Source organism: Planococcus citri, chromosome 1, assembly GCF_950023065.1.
Source record: "Planococcus citri chromosome 1, ihPlaCitr1.1, whole genome shotgun sequence".
Taxonomy (NCBI): Eukaryota; Metazoa; Arthropoda; class Insecta; order Hemiptera; family Pseudococcidae; genus Planococcus; species Planococcus citri.
This window is the reverse complement of record NC_088677.1, coordinates 33,994,651-34,013,504: the sequence shown is the minus strand read 5'-3', so window position 1 is coordinate 34,013,504 and position 18,854 is coordinate 33,994,651. Positions and strand designations below refer to the sequence as shown.

General features: G+C 33.6%; 2 protein-coding genes across 3 annotated transcripts; both read right to left on the bottom strand.

Moving 5' to 3' along the window:
* Nucleotides 1–62: 62 nt before the first annotated feature.
* LOC135831547 (PHAF1 protein CG7083) lies at nt 63–3,555 on the bottom strand. Its single transcript, XM_065344125.1, has 11 exons — nt 3,180–3,555; nt 3,015–3,097; nt 2,855–2,938; nt 2,730–2,773; nt 2,484–2,643; nt 2,154–2,412; nt 1,877–2,082; nt 1,722–1,804; nt 1,555–1,645; nt 1,336–1,479; nt 63–1,264 (listed from the first exon to the last, which is right to left on the bottom strand). Exons 1-11 carry the CDS (start codon nt 3,244–3,246, stop codon nt 1,196–1,198), a joined length of 1,290 nt encoding a protein of 429 aa, XP_065200197.1. The 5' UTR covers nt 3,247–3,555; the 3' UTR covers nt 63–1,195.
* A 1,923-nt stretch (nt 3,556–5,478) lies between these two features.
* On the bottom strand, nt 5,479–15,670 carry LOC135831543 (chromodomain-helicase-DNA-binding protein Mi-2 homolog). Of its 2 annotated transcripts, none has more exons than XM_065344116.1 (35): nt 15,459–15,670; nt 14,956–15,014; nt 14,746–14,874; nt 14,496–14,673; nt 14,273–14,418; nt 14,052–14,195; nt 13,810–13,977; nt 13,493–13,738; nt 13,202–13,401; nt 12,998–13,121; nt 12,743–12,916; nt 12,505–12,659; nt 12,259–12,433; nt 12,089–12,192; nt 11,757–12,012; nt 11,370–11,684; nt 11,053–11,292; nt 10,654–10,964; nt 10,404–10,580; nt 10,209–10,332; nt 9,934–10,122; nt 9,692–9,844; nt 9,366–9,612; nt 9,254–9,292; nt 9,077–9,174; nt 8,905–8,996; nt 8,632–8,818; nt 8,314–8,556; nt 8,071–8,211; nt 7,764–7,976; nt 7,462–7,682; nt 7,214–7,379; nt 6,942–7,136; nt 6,693–6,873; nt 5,479–6,611 (listed from the first exon to the last, which is right to left on the bottom strand). In XM_065344116.1, the coding sequence occupies exons 1-35, from the start codon at nt 15,490–15,492 to the stop codon at nt 6,451–6,453; spliced, it is 5,985 nt and encodes a 1,994-aa protein (XP_065200188.1). In that variant the 5' UTR covers nt 15,493–15,670; the 3' UTR covers nt 5,479–6,450. The 2 variants fall into 2 exon arrangements, with proteins under 2 accessions (XP_065200188.1, XP_065200189.1); XM_065344117.1 differs by having other exon boundaries at nt 13,502–13,738.
* Nucleotides 15,671–18,854: the final 3,184 nt, after the last annotated feature.

Here is an 18,854-nt window from a genome sequence, read left to right as displayed (position 1 = left end):
CTTAGAGGAAACATCTACATTCGAAATAAGGTAAATTTGTTAAAAATTAACATAAACACATATTGGTCCAGAAATATTATGTAATTACGAAATGAGAAGAAAAAAGAGATCCAAAAATCAGTAAATTAGGTAAAGGTAATTTTAGAATAAATAACATTCATCAAAAACAAAAAAAAAATCTCAAATAAACTAAACTATCCGTTCTGAGCTGAGCTAAATAGAAAAACATAATTTCACACTCGAAACAATTACATTCAAACAATGGAACAGTTCAATGAAAATACTCATGAATTCAAATTCGAATCATTTACACTTGAAAACGCAAATAAGGCGTTTGCCATCATGAACATTATCAATACATAAAAAAGAAATAAATAAATAAAAACTGCACAAAACACAAATTCTTTTCTCACGCTTAGAATACAACAATCATAAGACGTAGTTGAATTCAAACAACTGACATTAATTTAAAATTAGATATTAAGTAGACTTAGACTTTTTTTTTTTAAAACATGTAATATACCTACTATAATAATACCGCTTACAAATCGTAAAAGGAGGAAAAAGTCATTTCAGATGGTATAATTCACGAACGCAAAATCACTCGGATCATAGAAGTGCATTCCGTAAGCGGTAATATAAGAGATTAATTAAAATAAAAAATAAATTACGATAAATATATATATACTTTTTTTTGGAATTATTTTTTCAGTACTCACAAACGTTCAACAAATAGATAACAATGAGTATACTCAACAATTAAACTTTATCTACTTGTTCTTGAATTTTGTATCATTTAATAAAATAACGAAAAATTGTAACTTTATTGCAAAATGAATGGAATAAAATAAGAAACTACGACCACCCAGAAAAAGAAAATACGCGGTAGATATGTGTAGTAATTAAAAAAACAAAGTGAAACGGATACTTCTACATGATTACAGGCACTTCGAATGTGATATTTAGAAAAATTCCTCTAATCTCGTATCTAAAACGAGTGAAAATGGTTTACAATCAGTTGTAATGATCACTTCAGTTTGTACTATAAGTCAGAAATGCTATTAAAATATATTTTACTTTGAGTAAAATGTTGAAGAATTATGCATTAGATTTGAAGAACGATTGTGTACGTATTTAAATACTTAAAATGGCATGATAAGGCCGCCAAAACTGAGGGCTTGGCGGTCAACCTTTGTCATACGTCTGCAATATCGGAAACATTTTTGTAAAAAGTTACTGAAGCTATGTGCTGGTTTTGCATTACCTACAAATGATTACCGTTGGTTAAAAAAACAATCGAACAGAATAGGTAAAGTGAAAAGTACTAATACTTACTTCAAAAATCATATCTTGGTAACCATAACAAAACGTCGAGCCAAACGGATTAATATTCGTACAACCTGATCTGTTCAGAACGACCGGACGATCACTGTGCTTCAATAGATCAGATATGTCGTCCCATTTAGTAAATGCAGTAATCTAAATCATAAAAATATGACATAAGTATATAAATAGATGTCATTCTTGTTTTGTTGGTCTAAATTAGAATCATACCTCTAAAACTTTATCTTTAGAATTTTGTTTCTTAGACTCAGGAACTTGCTTTTCTGCGTTCAGACAGATACGGAAATCGCAACGATTGTACCTGCAAATAGACCCATCAAAATATTAATTATTCATTTCGAATCAAAAAAATACGTAAAATAGAAGCATTAACTCACATATTGAAATTATAATGGCCAGGGTAATTGGTATGAAGAATGAATTTTTTCATACGTTGAGTTTTTGCATCAAAGAGTATATCCTACAAAAAGGAAAGTGTTAAGACATTGCGGATTTTGATTAAAATACAAAGAAATTAATTTTTCAGCAATACCAATCCTAATGAGAAATAATTGAAGAAATAATCCGAACGACGAGGTGTTTTAACGTGTAGATGCGCGTTCGGGGAATGTATTTTCATTTTGTCTTCCGATTTATAGAATACTTGAGACGGAGATCCCAATAACGACATTACATCTTGACATGTAATCCCAAAGTATAAATCTTTCAACAAAGTGATTCTTTGACGCCTCAAAGATCCTAAAGCAAGAGTTGAATTACAACCAAATGAATTCGAATCGATCATAAATTATACACAGTAGCTTCATTACCTGATCCTTGCATATGAAGTGTCAACTGTATTCCTTTAGTGTTTGTTCTATCGCGCAAAACCAACGCTTTCTCTACATACGACAAACCATGGTAACAAGAAATAGGTAATGGGACGACGGGAACTGGAATAATGCCTTGATAATCGTTACTGGTGCAATTCTTCAAATTGTTCCCAGCGTAAATGACCATTTTGGAAACAACTGGAGAGACGCCCGTCGTAAATTGTAATGACCCCAGACCACACTGCGCTATCCCAGGCTAAAATAAATATTTTCGTTCTAGTCAAATAGTCATTTTCAAGTTACATGTTAAAATATTATTATACAAACCTGGAACTTAGAATCAACATCGAATGAAAATGAAAGCCCTCTAAAGTTCAATGTAAACATTTGTTTTTCACAGTCGAAAATTCCAGGATGAGTAGCTCCGAAACATTGCTCGATTTCTTGAATCGTGGGTAAAATTTCCGATGAATTGAATATCGTATTACTATAGCACAAAAAAACACCACATAAAACACCAGACTTATTTCGCGTTATACAGGCGAAAACATGAAGAAACACGCAAACACTTACCAATATTTTAATTTAACTAGTTTCATATCGAATACTTCGATAAGCTGGAAACAAATACATTCGATATACCATTATTTATCTAAGCTGTTGAGCATTCAAAGTACATGAAAATGTAAACTACTCACTTTTAATCGTTGCAGGACAGCATCGAACACAAATCTAATACCATCTTGAGGTAAATGTAAAATGAGATCGTAGTCTAATGGATTCTGTAAAGAATAAACACATAGTAAGCTGAGTGATGATTCGCGAAACACATAGCTTTTCAGAGTAAAATTTACTAACTGTATCGCTGTAGTAGACTTGTACTCCTTTGATAACGCCCACCTGGGACTGGATTATGGCCACAGCTTGAGAAAAATGCATACCTAGACAGATAATGAAACTAATTACGTCGAATTCATCGAAACTTGAAAAACTATAAGAATAAAAATCGATAAAGGTACAAACCTAGTATGAATTCCCATTGTTCGCATCCTAAAGATCTTTCAGGTACAACGTCTAATTCTAACATCATACACAAATTTCACGATCCAAATTTCGAACAGAAAACTGCTTATCAGTGGGAAACTGACGTTATTTTTTCAGACATATATAAAATCAATCATTCGATTAAAGTTTTAACTTGTTTATACAGTCGAATTAGAAATTTACGTAGTTAGTATTGCGTCGTTATAAACAATAATAACCGAGTTGATAACAATTTTCGACAACTAATCACTAAAAATTCTCTTTGTTCACAGTTTTCTTTCACCTTTATAAACTATTATTATTTGTTTTGAAGAACTCTGCAGAGAACAAAATTTTTCAAACCAAAACAAAGAATTGAAATAAACGCAGACGAAGTTCGAATGTTCGGTTATCACATCATAAAAACACTCCTCACGAAATCATGTGTTTTTGTGAGTCACGGTTTACCATTTCATTTTTATGCCTGCATTTTTAATGGATATGCTACTCTATTGTTGAAAATGTTATTATAGTTGCCTAATGCTGCTGTTTCAGGGATGAATTCAGAACTGAATTATTGAGAAAAAAATTAGAAAAAATAGCAAGAACGAAGAAGTAAATTGAAATGGGCATCTGTTCTTTTCACCACCGATCAACGATTTTTTCAAAATTTAATCAAGTATTTAAAAATAAATTTTTGATATTTTGATGTTTAATACGAATAAAAAATCTTGCTGAAATCGAAACTTTTGAAGTTGAAAGGTTGAAACAATGTCATTTTTACAAAAAAATATTGTACAGACAATGCAGTATGATAATCACGAATAATTAATTATTTGGAATAGGTAATTAATTATCCTCACCTACGGTTAATTTACAATTCTATGTTCATTTCAGAGTAGTCTATTTTAATAAATTCAATATTTCTGTTCAAATAGGTACTGATTCTATTATTGTTAGAATTATTCATGCTATCCATTGAGATCTTTTTGAAATTGAAATCAGTTCAATGAAACACTATAATTGTTCTTTCTTTTCATTAAATTTATTTATTAAAATATCTTTCTCACGTGTATGCATGTATGTAATGTATCATGTATCGATATTTAATCAAAAATAAAACTTTTGTCCAAATACTTATAATTTACTTCAATTCGAATAATGCATATGAGACCAACTTGATAGGAGCAATTTTACACCACTACATACACCATGAAAAAAAAAATGAAAAGAAAATAATAGGTAGGTAGTGTCAATAAAACCATAAGAAAGTGTGATCATTATAGAACAAAAAGAATGTGAACGTTGTGGTTATTATTTTTCACACTTGATTACCCATTTTCGTTTGTCGCTTTAATAACAACAGTTTCACATATTTTATCTATAAATATAAGGAAGATGTGATTATGGTACCTATTCTAAACGTGAGACTCTTTCGTAATTCAACCGTTTTTCATTTCCAAGTTTCCAGTTCTCCGTTAATGCTGATTTTTCTTCAGTTTCGATCATTATGGAATATCATCGGGTAAGTAAAATTAAATTTTGAGCAATTATTAATAATATTTTTATCACATCACTCGCGAGCAATTTTAATACGAGGCACGACAATTTGTAAATTAACACGTGAATATTTTTTCATTGATATTTAGTTAATCTTTATCGGATTATTTGTAACTGCAATGGCGCAATTATATCCATCTCGAGCTATTCCAAGTTCTTGGTTCGATGGTAACGAAGAAATCAATTCCGATCAAGAAATTGGATTAAACAGAAGACAAGATCAAGATGAAGCTTCTACAAATGAACGTAAGTTGAGAAAAAAAATCGCTTATCAGGACGATTTACCTACTGGTTTTTGATTCGTGAATTATTTCAACAGATCAGCATGGTCGAGTACAAATAAAAGTTTATAGAGGTCCTGATAGTCACGATGAACATGAACATTTTGCACCATATGGATTTTGGGTCAAGCAACCGGCCGATAACTATCATCATAAATAATACGGTTACGTAACTATTACTTTTCATCCTGGTAATTGTTCGATTGTCATGGCAGCTCATTTGTGCTTACTCATCAAATTTCGATTCGAGTCAATCATGTAATAGAAAATCCCGCGAGTTTTTTTTTTTTTTTTTTTTAATTCGCACAAAACTTACCGTAGCGAGAATGTCTACCTCTTCACATTTTTTAATGGTTATGATGTAAGAAATTATTTATGGTTCCTTTTATGTGTGTAACGGTTTCAGTTTAAAGTTTTTTAAAAGTACGTAGTATATTTTTTACAAATAAAAAATTAAACGCTGTTCAAAAAATTTATTATTCGTAAAAATCATTTTGTTCATGATAATTAAAGCCAAGCTGTATTGGATACATGTCCGATTTCCCTAAGCGACATCAAATACGTAGGTAGGTACATGAAAAAATTATAGAAAATGCGTCATTATTGATAAATTGCGAACATCGCAAAAGAAATACTAACTATTATCCGTCATTACACAACATTCATAAAAGAAATAATTAAAATAGATAAAATTAAATAATACATTGATCACATTCTTCACAATTCTATTTGCATTAATGTAAGAGGAATGGAATTTAAAAAGCTGGCGTGAAAAGCCATAAATTCATTATAATCGAACTGGGGCAGTGTCGATACGTCATTGCATTTAGAAACTGAAGATTTCTCCATAAATAGATTCGAATATTCGGTTGAATTTGTTAAAAAAAACGTAAAATCGAAATCAATCGAATTTAAAATTAAAACTGACTGGTTCAACAGCACACAGCACATTAATAAACGTTGAAACAAAACAAGTCTTTCATTTCTTTTCAAGCACTGGAATTCATTACTAAAAGCGATGCTAAAAGAGAATACATACAATGATGAAGCAAATTTTGCTAATAGTCCTAGAACATTAAAAAGTTGCACTTATAAAATCGTAATTTGAAAAAAAAATAATCGTCGATTCGAAGTAGAGAAAAAAATGATGTAAATTAGACAGTAATTCAAAAGCATCGCGCAGAAAATTACACCACAATCTACCTACATGATCAATTCGTCGTATTTCTTACTAGTATAATAATGGAATCAAATTAATTGACCCTTCATCTTCATACATCTAAAACTTGAAAATAATTTTTAAAATTACATTCATAAAAAAGAAGAACTAATAATAAAATCAAACGACGGGCACGTTAAAGTGTACAATAATTTACAAAGATACGTTGATTTCCTCGCTGGGATAAATTTACAAACGTTTTGTCAATCGTTTAATTTTTACTACCTTGGAACGATTGAGTACCGGATGAACTAGAGCTTTGACCCGGAACCGAATACTGCGGTCGGAAATTTGCAAAACTAGTATTGGCAAGAGCTCCGCTCAACTGGCCTGTAGTATCGACCCCTGTAGGGAACTGGTTACCAATTCCGACTGGGAAAAATTCAAAATACACAGGTGAATTTTGGCTGAGTATTATTTTCTCTATTGTAATGGATCGTTAGTTATACTTACTGGTCTGCGTTCCGCAAGACGGTACCGTAGCTGAGGATGTTGTAGCTGCTAATCTCGAAAGAATGGACCTTTCTGACATTTGTAATCTTTGCGCAACGGGCGGTATTCGCGCTAATGTGGCAGGTAATCTGCTCACATCCGACTTCATGTCAGATAACAGCTCCTCCAACTGGTTCAATACCTGAAAATTTTCCAAAAATTAAATCGAATATTCGCCACTTTTGAAAACCGAAGTTGTAGCGCGCGTACCTTATGCAACACAGCATTAGCTGGCTTATTACCAGCCAGACTTTCTTTAGAGAGATGTTGATGAGATTCAGCCAAACACTCGACTTCGGCGAAACGAGCGTTCAAAGACATGGCTGGATGGTTAGGATCTTGAGTAAGATTCAAGTAGGCCGCTCTACGCAGCTGTTCTTCTATAACTAAGGCTTGCTCAAGAAGCTGTAAGTGAAGCGTAGATACCATGCGTTACTAAATGAACAATTATTCGCCGGCAACATATTGAAAATAATTCGCACCTTGAATCTTCGGGCTAAGAATTTATTCTTGATTTCCAAGAAGTTTCCTTTGCCAATGTCCATTTTAAAAGGCTCGTTTATAATGTTGAATCTCAAGTCGTTTTGAATGTCTTGCCAACGTCCGTACCCGTGGGTCACAATACCAGCCAAAAGCCAAAAGTCATGCCTGTAGCAAAATCATATCGTAATTAAATCACAACGCCTATGAAAATCATTTACCACATTTCACAAAACCGCATCATTCTCACCGTCTATGCCAGATTTCATATTCACGACCGGGTACCGCAGCCTTCTCTTCGTTGATCCACAACGTATGTAATTCAGTGAAACCACCGTCGGCGATATTGAACATGAAAGTTCTGTTCAGTTTTTCGTCTTCGCTTCCGATACCAGCGGCAATTTTCACTTTTTCCAGCATTTTTTTGGTTTCTTCATCTTCTTCTTCTTTGACTTTATCGACAACAGGTTCCTAAATCGGAAAAAATAATCGATTAGTCTTTTTATTGATAATTCAGTAAACTAAAGTGTACAAAAAATAAAATAACTGTACTTTTTTCTCTTCGGCTGGTTCTTCTTTAATGTTTTTAGCCGGAGATGTGTTCTCGGTGTTATTTTCTTCTTTCTTTTCTTCGGACGGCGCGGGAGTTTCGCTTTTTTTAGTCGCGTCGTCTCCTTCTTTTTCAGTTTTTGTTTCTTCGGATTCTGATTTCGTTTCTGGTTCTTTATCCTTCTTTTCGGAATTATCTTCTTCGGTAGTTTCATCCTGAACAAAATTATACAAAATTATTCGATTCAAGAACATTCGCGAATATGCAGAAATATGTTTAAAAAAACACTTCTTCAGATTATTCGCCTACTTTTTTCGGTTCTTCTTCTGGTTTTTCTTCGTTAGACGGCTTCGTTTGATTTTCTTCAGCATCCGCAGGTTTCGGTTCTTTTTCCTTATCTTGTTCTTTTTCTGAATTTGCTTCTTTTTCTTCATTTTTCTCAGATGTTTCCTTTAAAATTGACGAAATAATTATGTTTAAAAATTACTCATCAGTTCAACAATACATAAACGTAAGTAAATTGAAAATTTTCAAAAAGAGAAGTCAACTTACATCAGTAGTCTTTTTATCATCTTTGTTCGATTCTTTGTTTTCCTCGCTAACTGTAGTGCTAGCAGGTTGTGTGCTAGCTTCAGCGTTAGCAGGTTTATTTTCACCAGTGACAGCTGGTTTATTTTCACCAGTGATGGCTGGTTTAGTTTCACCTTGAGGCAGTTCATTTTTCACTGGATCTATTGGCTTACGTATCAGTTCAGGAACACTGTAGTAGCCATTTATATGTTCGAATTCCTTGACCTAAAACGGAACGCGAATTAATAGAATCACAATATTTCTTTGCGCATAGAGTCTTCTTGTATTTTAAATGCTTACTTTTTTCCTAATCAAAGACATCACTCCTATTCTCGTCAATACATGTTGCCTACTTAATCCTTCTCTTGGAACACCATCGGCAAATGTTTCCGCATTGTCAGCTCCAGGTTCACACAAATGTCGCATGAATAACGAAACGTAAGCCTTGAAATTCTTTTCCGATTTTCCTCGTAGGTCACGAACCAACCTGATTTAATTCATTTATAATAAAGAGATTAATGACATAAGACATAATGATATGTTGAGTTTGAATTATCTTTCAGATCAACTTACCATTGAGATTTGAACGAGTCTTGAGGAGGCATACCAAATCTCATAATAGCATTCAAGAAAGCTTTACGTTGCCTGGCGTTGAATCCGAGCACCTAGAATTGAACCAAATATAAAAATTAATGCGATCCGAACAATAAAATAGTTGTTTTTCCAAGAATCTGAATAAATTTACTTCGATATTTCCACCAACACGAGCCAACAACGGAGGCAATGGTCTGTCTTTTTCTTCTTTGCGTTCCAATTTACGTTTACCACGTCTTCCAGTTTCTCCTACAAAACGAAAGATTTAGTTGAAGAATCATCGAAATCGAATAAAAATTACTATCGTATACTGAGGAAAATAACAAACCATCTTTATCATCGAAATCATCATCTTCTTTGTCATCATCTGGAAAAGAAAGAAAAAGAATTTTACAGCCCATAAAAAATTATATACGATTGAGAAATGGAATGAAAATTACCAGAAGGTGCAGAGAAGTCAGAATTATTATAATCGGAGAGATTTTCTTGCCAAGTTTGATCATCGTTTCTATCGACAATACCGCCGTCGTTGTAATTGACCTGTTTACGGACACGCTTGCCTTTACCCAAAGTTCTGGAAATATCTTCTTGTTGTTGTTCGTAATGATGTCTGAGTAATTTAACCCAATACGCCGGATCTGTATTTTCAGCTTCTTGTTTGATAACTTCGGTGCCAACTTCTTCCTCCTGGAACATAAAATAGAAGACAGATTAGATTTAAAATCACAAATGATATTGCAGCAAAAACAGAGTCGATGTCTCTCACCTCTTCTTCTTCTTTCGTGACGTAGCTAGCCACTTTGAACGAAGATAAATATTCATTGGACCAGTTTTCTTTCTGTTCAATACCCATTTTTGTTCTGTCTAATAAGTCTTCGACTGCTTTATCATCGTAATGAATTGCTTCGTCTCCTTTGCCCTAGAGTAACGCGAAGATGACGTTGTAAATGCATACACTTTCAACATTTTAGATTAGTTTCAGGTTTGATTTTGAACATTTATTATTACCTCCTCTTCTTTGAATAATTCTTCGGTACCGAATCTCAAGATATCATCCAATTCTTGTTTGGTGAAATTAGTTTGCTTGCTTCCCATACCGGGTCGTACGACTAAATGCGTCAACATCATTTTACGCTTGGCGACTTGAGTAACTCTTTCTTCCACCGAATTTCGAGTTACGAATCGGTAAATCATTACCTAAACAAGAGAAAATTACATTACTATACTTGAAAAGTAGAGGGACAGATTCGAAGTAATTTTTCATGAATCAAGCGAGCGCTTACTTTGTTAGCTTGACCGATACGATGAGCACGAGAGAAAGCTTGTATATCGTTATGCGGATTCCAATCAGAATCGTAAATGATTACAGTATCGGCGGTAGCTAAATTGATACCAAGACCTCCGGCTCTATAAAATTCAAAATACACAATACAATTTTGCCGGCGGAATATTTTTAACGCAATGGTTTTCAAATTAACCTCGTTGAAAGTAAGAAAACAAATTGCTGGGCACCGGGAGCATTAAATCTATCGATGGCTTCTTGACGTAAAGTACCAGTGATTGATCCGTCGATTCTCTCATACTTGTAACCTTCACCTTCGAGAAAATCTTCCAATATATCCAACATTTTCGTCATTTGTGAAAAAATCAAAACTCTGAAAAATAAATTCCGTGAAAACTTGAATTCTTCCATCATATGCAAAAAGTTATAAGCCAAATGAGACCAACCTGTGTCCAGAATCGCGTAATTTTCTCAGCATGTTTGCAAGGAGGATTAATTTTCCAGAAGCTTTGATCAAAGCTTGAATTTCATAACTGCCACTAGGGCCCGAAGGAGCTTCTTGTGCAGCAGCGGGAAACAGGTACGGATGATTACAGCATTTTTTCAAATCCATCATTATGTTTAATAAGGAAACCTGTTGTCCGCCTCCTTTCGGATTCAGAGCTTCGTAGTTACGAGTAAGGATATATTTATAGTACTTCTTCTGCATCGGGGATAATTCTACTCGAACGATGAATTCAGATTTGGATGGCATGTTCTGAAAGTAATTTAATTCGTATGAATATTCAATTCAATGCTTTCACAATTCACCAAAAATGAATGAATCCTCGAATTCTAAACGCTACCTTCAACACATCAGCTTTCAATCTTCGCAACATGTGAGGTCCCAACATTTCATGCAAACGTTTAACTTGCTCTTCCTTCGAAATATCCGCGAATTCGTTTTGGAAAGCTGACAAATCGTTGAACTTTTCCGGAGTCAAGAAATTCAATAAATGGAACAATTCTTCGAGATTATTTTGCAACGGTGTTCCGGTAAGTAGTAGTTTATTAGCAATGTTATACCCGGCAAGGAGTCGGAAAAACTATTGAAAAAGAAAGACAAATAATTGTAGATCACATATAACAATAAAGAGGCAACAATATTCGAAAAATATCATACTTTCGACTGATTGCTTTTCAAACGATGAGCTTCATCGACGACTAATACGGCCCATTCGATGGATCCAAGCAGAGACGAATCGATGGATATAAGTTCATAACTCGTTAACAAAACGTGGAATTTGAAATTGGTTGTTTTCATTTTTGAAGCTTTGCCCGCATTCATACGAACAGCGCCTTCTTCGAATGATAATTCGTGTTCTCGAATAACAGCCCTGCTGTCTTTATCTCCAACGTAAGTAACGACGTAAAAATCTGGTGCCCAGGTTTCAAATTCTCGTTCCCAATTAATAATGGTCGATAAAGGAGCGCTGACCTACATTTAAATGAATAAAAATTAAAATTCTGAACAGTTTCACGAGTATGTACTACGATTATACCAACTTACCAAAAACGGTCCCTTGCAATGCCCCTCTTTGTACAAGGAATACAAGAACGTAATAGTCTGAATGGTTTTACCCAGACCCATCTCATCAGCCAAAATCGTATCGATTCCTTGTCCCCACGAATAACGCAACCAATTCAAACCTTCCAATTGATAGGGATGTAATTCCATACCAGTTTCAGCAATGAATTCGGGCTGTTTTTCATACTTTTTCTTTAGGTCAGCAGCTGGTTTTTCAGGTGGCGGAATAAATCGTTTACTGCATCAGAATCAATAAGAAATTTAATCATCAACTTCAAAAACATAAATTAAACAAAGAGTAACAAGATTCTTACAAGACTGCTCTAGATTCACCATCATTGTCAAGGCTGTCCTTTGATTTCTTTTTGCTTTTACCTTTTTTGAATTTTTTCGACGGATCCATACAAGCTCGTAAATCCTAAATAAGTCATTAAATTAAATAATATTCGACACAATTAATACACTTTGATGGAAAAATAATTACCCAATAATATTCTATTGCTTTTTTGAAATTGGGAATATCCTTAGTTTCTTCTTCCCATGTAGCTTGATCATAAGGCAGATCTCGCCATTTTATCAAATACATAGTTCGACCGTCTCTAAAGGTACGATGATTAATGATTCTATGAATCATTAGCCATTCAGGTTTCACTCCGAACCTAATAACGATAAAAATTAATACTTTAGTAGTCTAGCGAGGAAAAATAGAAACCTATAATGTGACATTTACTTGTAATATGTTTCATCTAATGCGATTTCATTTCCTTTCTCGTCTTTCATTATTTTTGGACAACCGTCGTCGATAGGTTCTTCAATGATTGGCGGCTCATCCATATCAAATTTACGCACGTAACTTCTCATTAAAACTGGATGGAATACTTCAAGCTGAAAAAATGACAAATTAGAGGAATATTCGTCTTTTCAATTTTCGTTTTAGGTCTTAATGGGGCGTTGAATGAAAAACACACTTGTAACTCTGATATCCATTCACAATCCCAATACGATTTCTCGTGCCATTTAACGAACATTTCTCTCGGTCTTTGTCGAAGACTTTTCTTCTTCGAAGCATCGTTTGTTTGGTTAGGATCTGGTTTATACCGCCAGGTTAGGATTTTAGATACTCTGCCGGGTAAAGGTTTTGCCTAAAAATACATAATAATGATGAGTTGATTGAGTACTTATCCAATTTTATTGCAATTAGGTTAAGTATTTATATTTCTCACCGAACACCGCGGACATTTCCAATCACCATCCGGAATAGTTGTTAAAGGAGGATTCAAACAGAATGTATGATAAGCTGATGGACAAGAATCGCAGCATAATAATTCACCGCCATCTTTACAAACTCTGTCAAAAAAACATCAAGAAAATTATATTCGTATCTCAAAATTCAAAATAAGCATGTCTAATCGATAGCATAAACATACCTGCAAAATTCTTGATGTTCATCGTCATCTTCTTTTTCTGGCACACCACCTTCTTCGCAATGCGGACAAGACCATTTACCTTCAGGAGCTTCTTCCAATTCTGGTTCCAAGCAAACTAAATGATAAGCTCTCGGACAAGTATCGCATAAAATTATCTCACCGCCTTGTTGGCAGACCTCGCAATAATCTTGATGATCCGTCTGCAGTAGTGATAAAACGAAAAACCAATTGGAATGAGTAACCAGCTCATAATGAAATGTAAAAAAAAGTTAGGTAAAAAAGCGACTTTACTGTATTTACTTCGTAGCCGTCCTCATCGCCACCGGGAAACTTGGAAGTAGTTTTAGTTTTCTTCTTTTTCTTTTTACTTCCGAATTTTGTCTTGGCCTTGCGTTTAGCGGGAGCTTCACCTTCTGGTGCGGCGGTTTCACTTTTATCAGCGACCGCTTCTTCGGCATCTTGCAACATTTGTTCGAATTCGGCGTCAGAGTCACGATCGGAAGCAGCTTTGTCGGCACTTCCTCCGCCCTCTTCATCCTTAAATAACGATTACGAGTTATTTCTATCGTAAAAAAACTGATTTTTATATTGATAACTTGAAAACTAACCGAACTTCCGTGTCTTCTTTTGCCAAGTTTGATTTTGAGAGTGGGAACTTTCGAATTACTAGAGCTTTTTTTACTATTGCCTTTCTTGCTACGACTGCTGCGTTTTTTCTTCTTATCTTCGATCTCTTCCTCTTCATCATCGATTACGTCTTCGGTCGCAACCGGAGTCTAAATGGAAATAAAATTCAATTAGCAAATCGACAAGTTAAGCACATGAATACGCTGAATCTCTTCTTAATTACTTTAGATGTTCGGGTACGAGTTGGCTTAGGAGTGTAATCAGGTTCTTCATTAGCATCTGATTCTGCTTGTTCGGTGTTCGGATTCTGACTGGAGAAATCACGCCATTTTGCAGCTACCAACATCATTAATTTTCCTACAGGTACCTGGAAAATGGAAAAATGAGAATATTCAATTATAGAAAACTAAGTGATCACTTGAAAGTACTGGCAATGATACAAACCTTAGGATTATCTTTGGCGAGAATAGGACGAACATGTTGAGCGTAAAACTTGTAAGATGTTAAATTTTGATAATCTGCTTCAGTATACTGAATTTTCACATCATTTAATCCATACGTTGCACAGACTTCCTCCACTGAAGGCATGACTAAAATCATAGAGAAATATATTATTTCAATACACGTTCCAGATAAAAACCAAAACCGAATTTTACTGTGTAATTACCGGTGCTTTCAGCTGGAGCTGCAGCAGGAGAAGTGCTAACAGAAGCAGCTGGAGCAGCGACCGGAGATGGAGCTGATGTACTGGCTTTGGCGGCACTAGACCTGGATTTCTTAGATTTGCGGCTCGATCCGTAATCCGAATCTGCGGCATTGTCCTCATCGTACATAAAATCACTTTCCTATTAAAGCATACAATCGTTTTGAAAAATATTCAATGATAAACAAGATATACTACGAGAACTGCATTCTACCTCGCCGCTATCTCCTCGTTTGCGCTTTTTTCGTTTCTTTTCTTTTCTCAGTTCACTTTTGGTTTTTCTCTTTTTTCCTTTCTTCTTTTTGTTACGAGAATCTTCAGGATCGTATTCCTCATCTTCTTCCTATGATATCAATCAAATAGTAAACAATGTTATCATCGAGTGTTAGTATACACAACGAGCAAGGATCCAAAGCATACTAACTTCAACTTGTTTTTCTTCCTCCGATAACGCTCCAGGTGGATTCGCTTCATCTAAATCATCTGTAAAATGAATCGCGACATCAGAATTAGAAAATAATAATGGAAAAATAACTCAAGTGTTCGATCAACCAATATTATGATAAGTAATGGAATTATCAATCTCTATTCATGCAATCATTTTAGCATCAAAATCATTTCTCTTTCTAGTCATAAATTGATGTTCATATTCAGAAGTAATTTACCATTCAATATTTACAAATTGAATCAAAACAGGTAAACGAGGGACAACCTAACGAGGTACAAGGATGCGAAGAATAAAACACTCAGAAAATATTCACATTTCGTATGTGTGATAAGATGTCTCACAAGCATCACGTTCAGATATAAAAATAAGTAAAAAAGTTATGGTACATCCCCATGAAAGCATGATGCGAAATTTAACAAAGCAGCCTAAAAGGATCCAAACTTTGTTTATGCGATTAATAATACTCATTAGCAAATTACCGGCAAAATCATTTTCAGCTTCGTTCGAAGCCATGTTAATCAGCGATAACGAAAAATTGCGAAAAATTAAACCATCAAGGTGCCATTATACGATTTAAATAATTAACATCCACGCAAACACATCAATAATAATTGCAATTTAAATTAAACAAATAACAAAGATGCACAATATTCGTATAGAACGGCACACAATACATTTAAATCGTCCAAATTCAATGGATAAATGGAATCAAAAACGAAGAGGGGGAATAACAATACAATGTTACCAATACAAAAACAAACAACAAAAAAGTTTATGATTTCGCTTCGTTGGCATTTCGTTGCAAAAGACTTGAGACTTCAAAAATTTGATTAAAAAAATTTCAAAAAATGCTATGAAATTTTTTTTAAAAAAATTTGTGACATTAGATGAAATTTGAAGCATATATTATTCATGTGTTTTTTTCAATCTTCATTTAAAACGAAGTAAATCAATAAAATTTCAAACTATTAGCACTTCTCAAGATCGATCGAGTTGGTAAATTTTTTCCAGGGATGTCTAGCCAATGGGATTGGCTAAAGCTAACGGCTAAAGCTAGAAAAATTTAGAGCTTTGGCTAAGCTAACGGCTATTGGCTAATGTCTCTTCATTGGCTGGCTATTGGCTGGCTATTAGCTGGCTAATTTTTCAAAAATCGAGTGACCCCTCTAAACACTCCTCTAAATGAGCACATTCCCATTATAGATATTATTTCTAGTTTTAGGAAATAATTATTATTTCACAAATGTGAATCACAATTATTCGCATTCAGGCATTATTTGATTATAGTCATAAACTGATTTCTCATTTATTTTCTAGAAATTAGAAAAACAACGATCGTTGAAAAAAAATTTAAAAAAAGAACCTCGGATCCGCCAATGTCAAACTACTTTTTTGGTCTTTTATTTTTGATTTTTTTATTACGAATTTAAAAATTTTTATTTTTATTTCTTTTACTCACAGGAAACCCATTTACTCACCTATTTATTTTCAATTTTAGCCAATCATTTTTAGCCAAAATCAATTGGCTAAAGCTGGCTAATGGCTAAAAATTTTGTTGATTGGCTGGCTAATGGCTAATGGCTAAACGTCAAAAATTCAATAAGCTAACGGCTAATGGCTAATGGCTATTGGCTAGCTAGACATCCCTGATTTTTTCATTAAAAAAAAAACTAAAAAATTAGTTATTTATTTGGCGGAAAATTTTTTTTACGCATGTATAATCTTTAACTTATATATTTCCGCTCTAAGAGGAGAAGTAAAGTACAATCCATCGATGGTAAGTCTACGATAATGGCTAATTAGCCTAGAAATAATATGTAATGTAAAAGGGTTTCCTTTCAAAATAACAAATAATTACTCGCTTCTATTACCTGTTAGGCTAGTAACCGGTAGGCATTTAATCACTTTTTTGAGCATCATATCTCTCTCTCTATCATGAAAATACGATTAGACTGGAGTTTTTCAAAGGTAGGCTATAGCGACTTCCTTTTTACAACAAGTGAAACGTAATTTAATAGGCCTACAGTTGAAGAACATTCTAGAACGGCTCACAAGTCACAATTCTCTTCTTCACTCAACTTGCATATAAAGAAAAGATGTGAGGGTATTGATTATTGAGGACGAGTGGAGTGAATTATACACCTATACTTGATAAGTTGATAATAAAGCAACTTCTTTTATGAGCAATCTTATGCGCAGGAATTATCGGCAATATCAAAGTACCTGCCTATCTATACTTTTTGCCACTAGAGAATTTTGAAACGTAAAATTATGTTTATGAAATAGGTAGGTACTTGAGTAAACACTATTCTACGTAGGTATCTGTGCTTAATTATGGACATTTCATTTTTTTTACTTAAAAAAAAGATAGAAAGACAGGCGCATAAATTCAATTTCCCACTCACGAGCTTCATTTTTAAGTAAGACAATTACCCCACCTAAGATACGAGTTTTTTCATTCTTTGAGATTCTTTTAGTTAATGAAATAAGTACCTACATGCTCATATTACATAATATGTATCTATCTACCTAATAAACCATGATAAATTGACGATCGAGTTTTGATCAATGTTTTTATTTCTATAATTTAAGTACTTACATATTTTTGTACAATGCGTCGCAGTAAATTACCTATAATATATTCTGTTATTGATTGAATATACGTTACGAATATTGGTACTAAATTTAATTCGAGAGATGAATTTTTAATGCAGTTTTAGTTTTTGAACTTATTGGCCGTGTGAAGTCCGTTTGCTTTAACCGAACGTAAATTAAAATAATAAACAGGTAGGTAAGTATATAAGTACTTCAAAAAATAAAACACGAAAGGGTTACCTATAAAATCTTATCAAAAGCGTGCAGTACACTTACATTGAAGAAACCCATCCGTAGACTATATTATTGATTATTGATAGAATTCGAGCGTCTTATGTTTTTTCTAATAAATTATTTTTGTATCTATAACATCATACGATTTCAAATTAATTAAGTAGGTACCTTCTGAATATTTTTATTTGGCCAGAAGATTATCTACGAATACTTAACAGATTCATCCACCTCATGTTTATACCACCAAGCTTACAAAATATTCTGCACACGACGTAATTACGTACTTAATGCAATTGTGAAAAGCCTTTGATTTTTGCATTTGAAAATTCAATTAAAAACCATAATTTCATGTTCTCTCCGTAAGTATTTTCTCTCGTTTCATTATTGATTAGGTAAAATTATTCTTCAACAAACCTATCCACCTACATCAAGTACGCGGAAATTGAAAATATTGTGACAATAAGTAAGTATAGGAACACAGCTGCTGTTCTCAACTTTTTCGATTTCAAGTGAAATTTCCTACTTAGATGTATTTTAATTAAAATACTATAAAAAACAGAAATACGACGAGTTGAAAAGTGTTACCTACGGTAGTTATATCAAGAGAAAAGTAGCGCTGTTCAAATTGATAAATTAAAAACTCATCTTTCATCAAGCACCTATAATAAGTAGATTAATTCACATAGAAATTACCTATCAATCATATTAAGGTACAAAACATTCGCAATTATTGTTAACGCAACCCTATCTATTTTCATTCTACACTTATATATTTTTGCGATGAAAATATAAAATGAACTCGTGAAATTTTCATTGTCGCCGTGATCCCATCGTCACATCGAATGCGAAATGAATTTAGTTCGAAATTCTAAAATGCTTCCACTTAAATTGCCCATCATAACTTGTAGAGGTAGACTTCGGATGTTAAACCGTAAATATAATTAATTTTTAAATGAAAAATCAGCGTTAATAAACAGCCTAACTTCGTTTCTGCTTCAGAATGGTTGAAAAGGAAACGACTTTCGCCGAAATGTTCCGAGCAGCGG

What these genes read in the sequence shown, in the direction of transcription:
- LOC135831543 (XM_065344116.1), bottom strand. Translation starts at nt 15,492, where the DNA reads ATGGCTTCGAACGAAGCTGAAAATGATTTTGCCG. An exon ending in TGACTTCTCTGCACCTTCTG is followed by an intron (nt 9,293 to 9,365) that starts GTAATTTTCATT and finishes TTTCTTTTCCAG; the next exon opens with ATGATGACAAAGAAGATGAT. An exon ending in CTAATGCTGTGTTGCATAAG is followed by an intron (nt 6,874 to 6,941) that starts GTACGCGCGCTA and finishes GAAAATTTTCAG; the next exon opens with GTATTGAACCAGTTGGAGGA.
- LOC135831547 (XM_065344125.1), bottom strand. Translation starts at nt 3,246, where the DNA reads ATGATGTTAGAATTAGACGTTGTACCTGAAAGATCTTTAGGATGCGAA. An exon ending in GGCCATTATAATTTCAATAT is followed by an intron (nt 1,646 to 1,721) that starts GTGAGTTAATGC and finishes GTCTATTTGCAG; the next exon opens with GTACAATCGTTGCGATTTCC. An exon ending in ACCAAGATATGATTTTTGAA is followed by an intron (nt 1,265 to 1,335) that starts GTAAGTATTAGT and finishes AATCATTTGTAG; the next exon opens with GTAATGCAAAACCAGCACAT.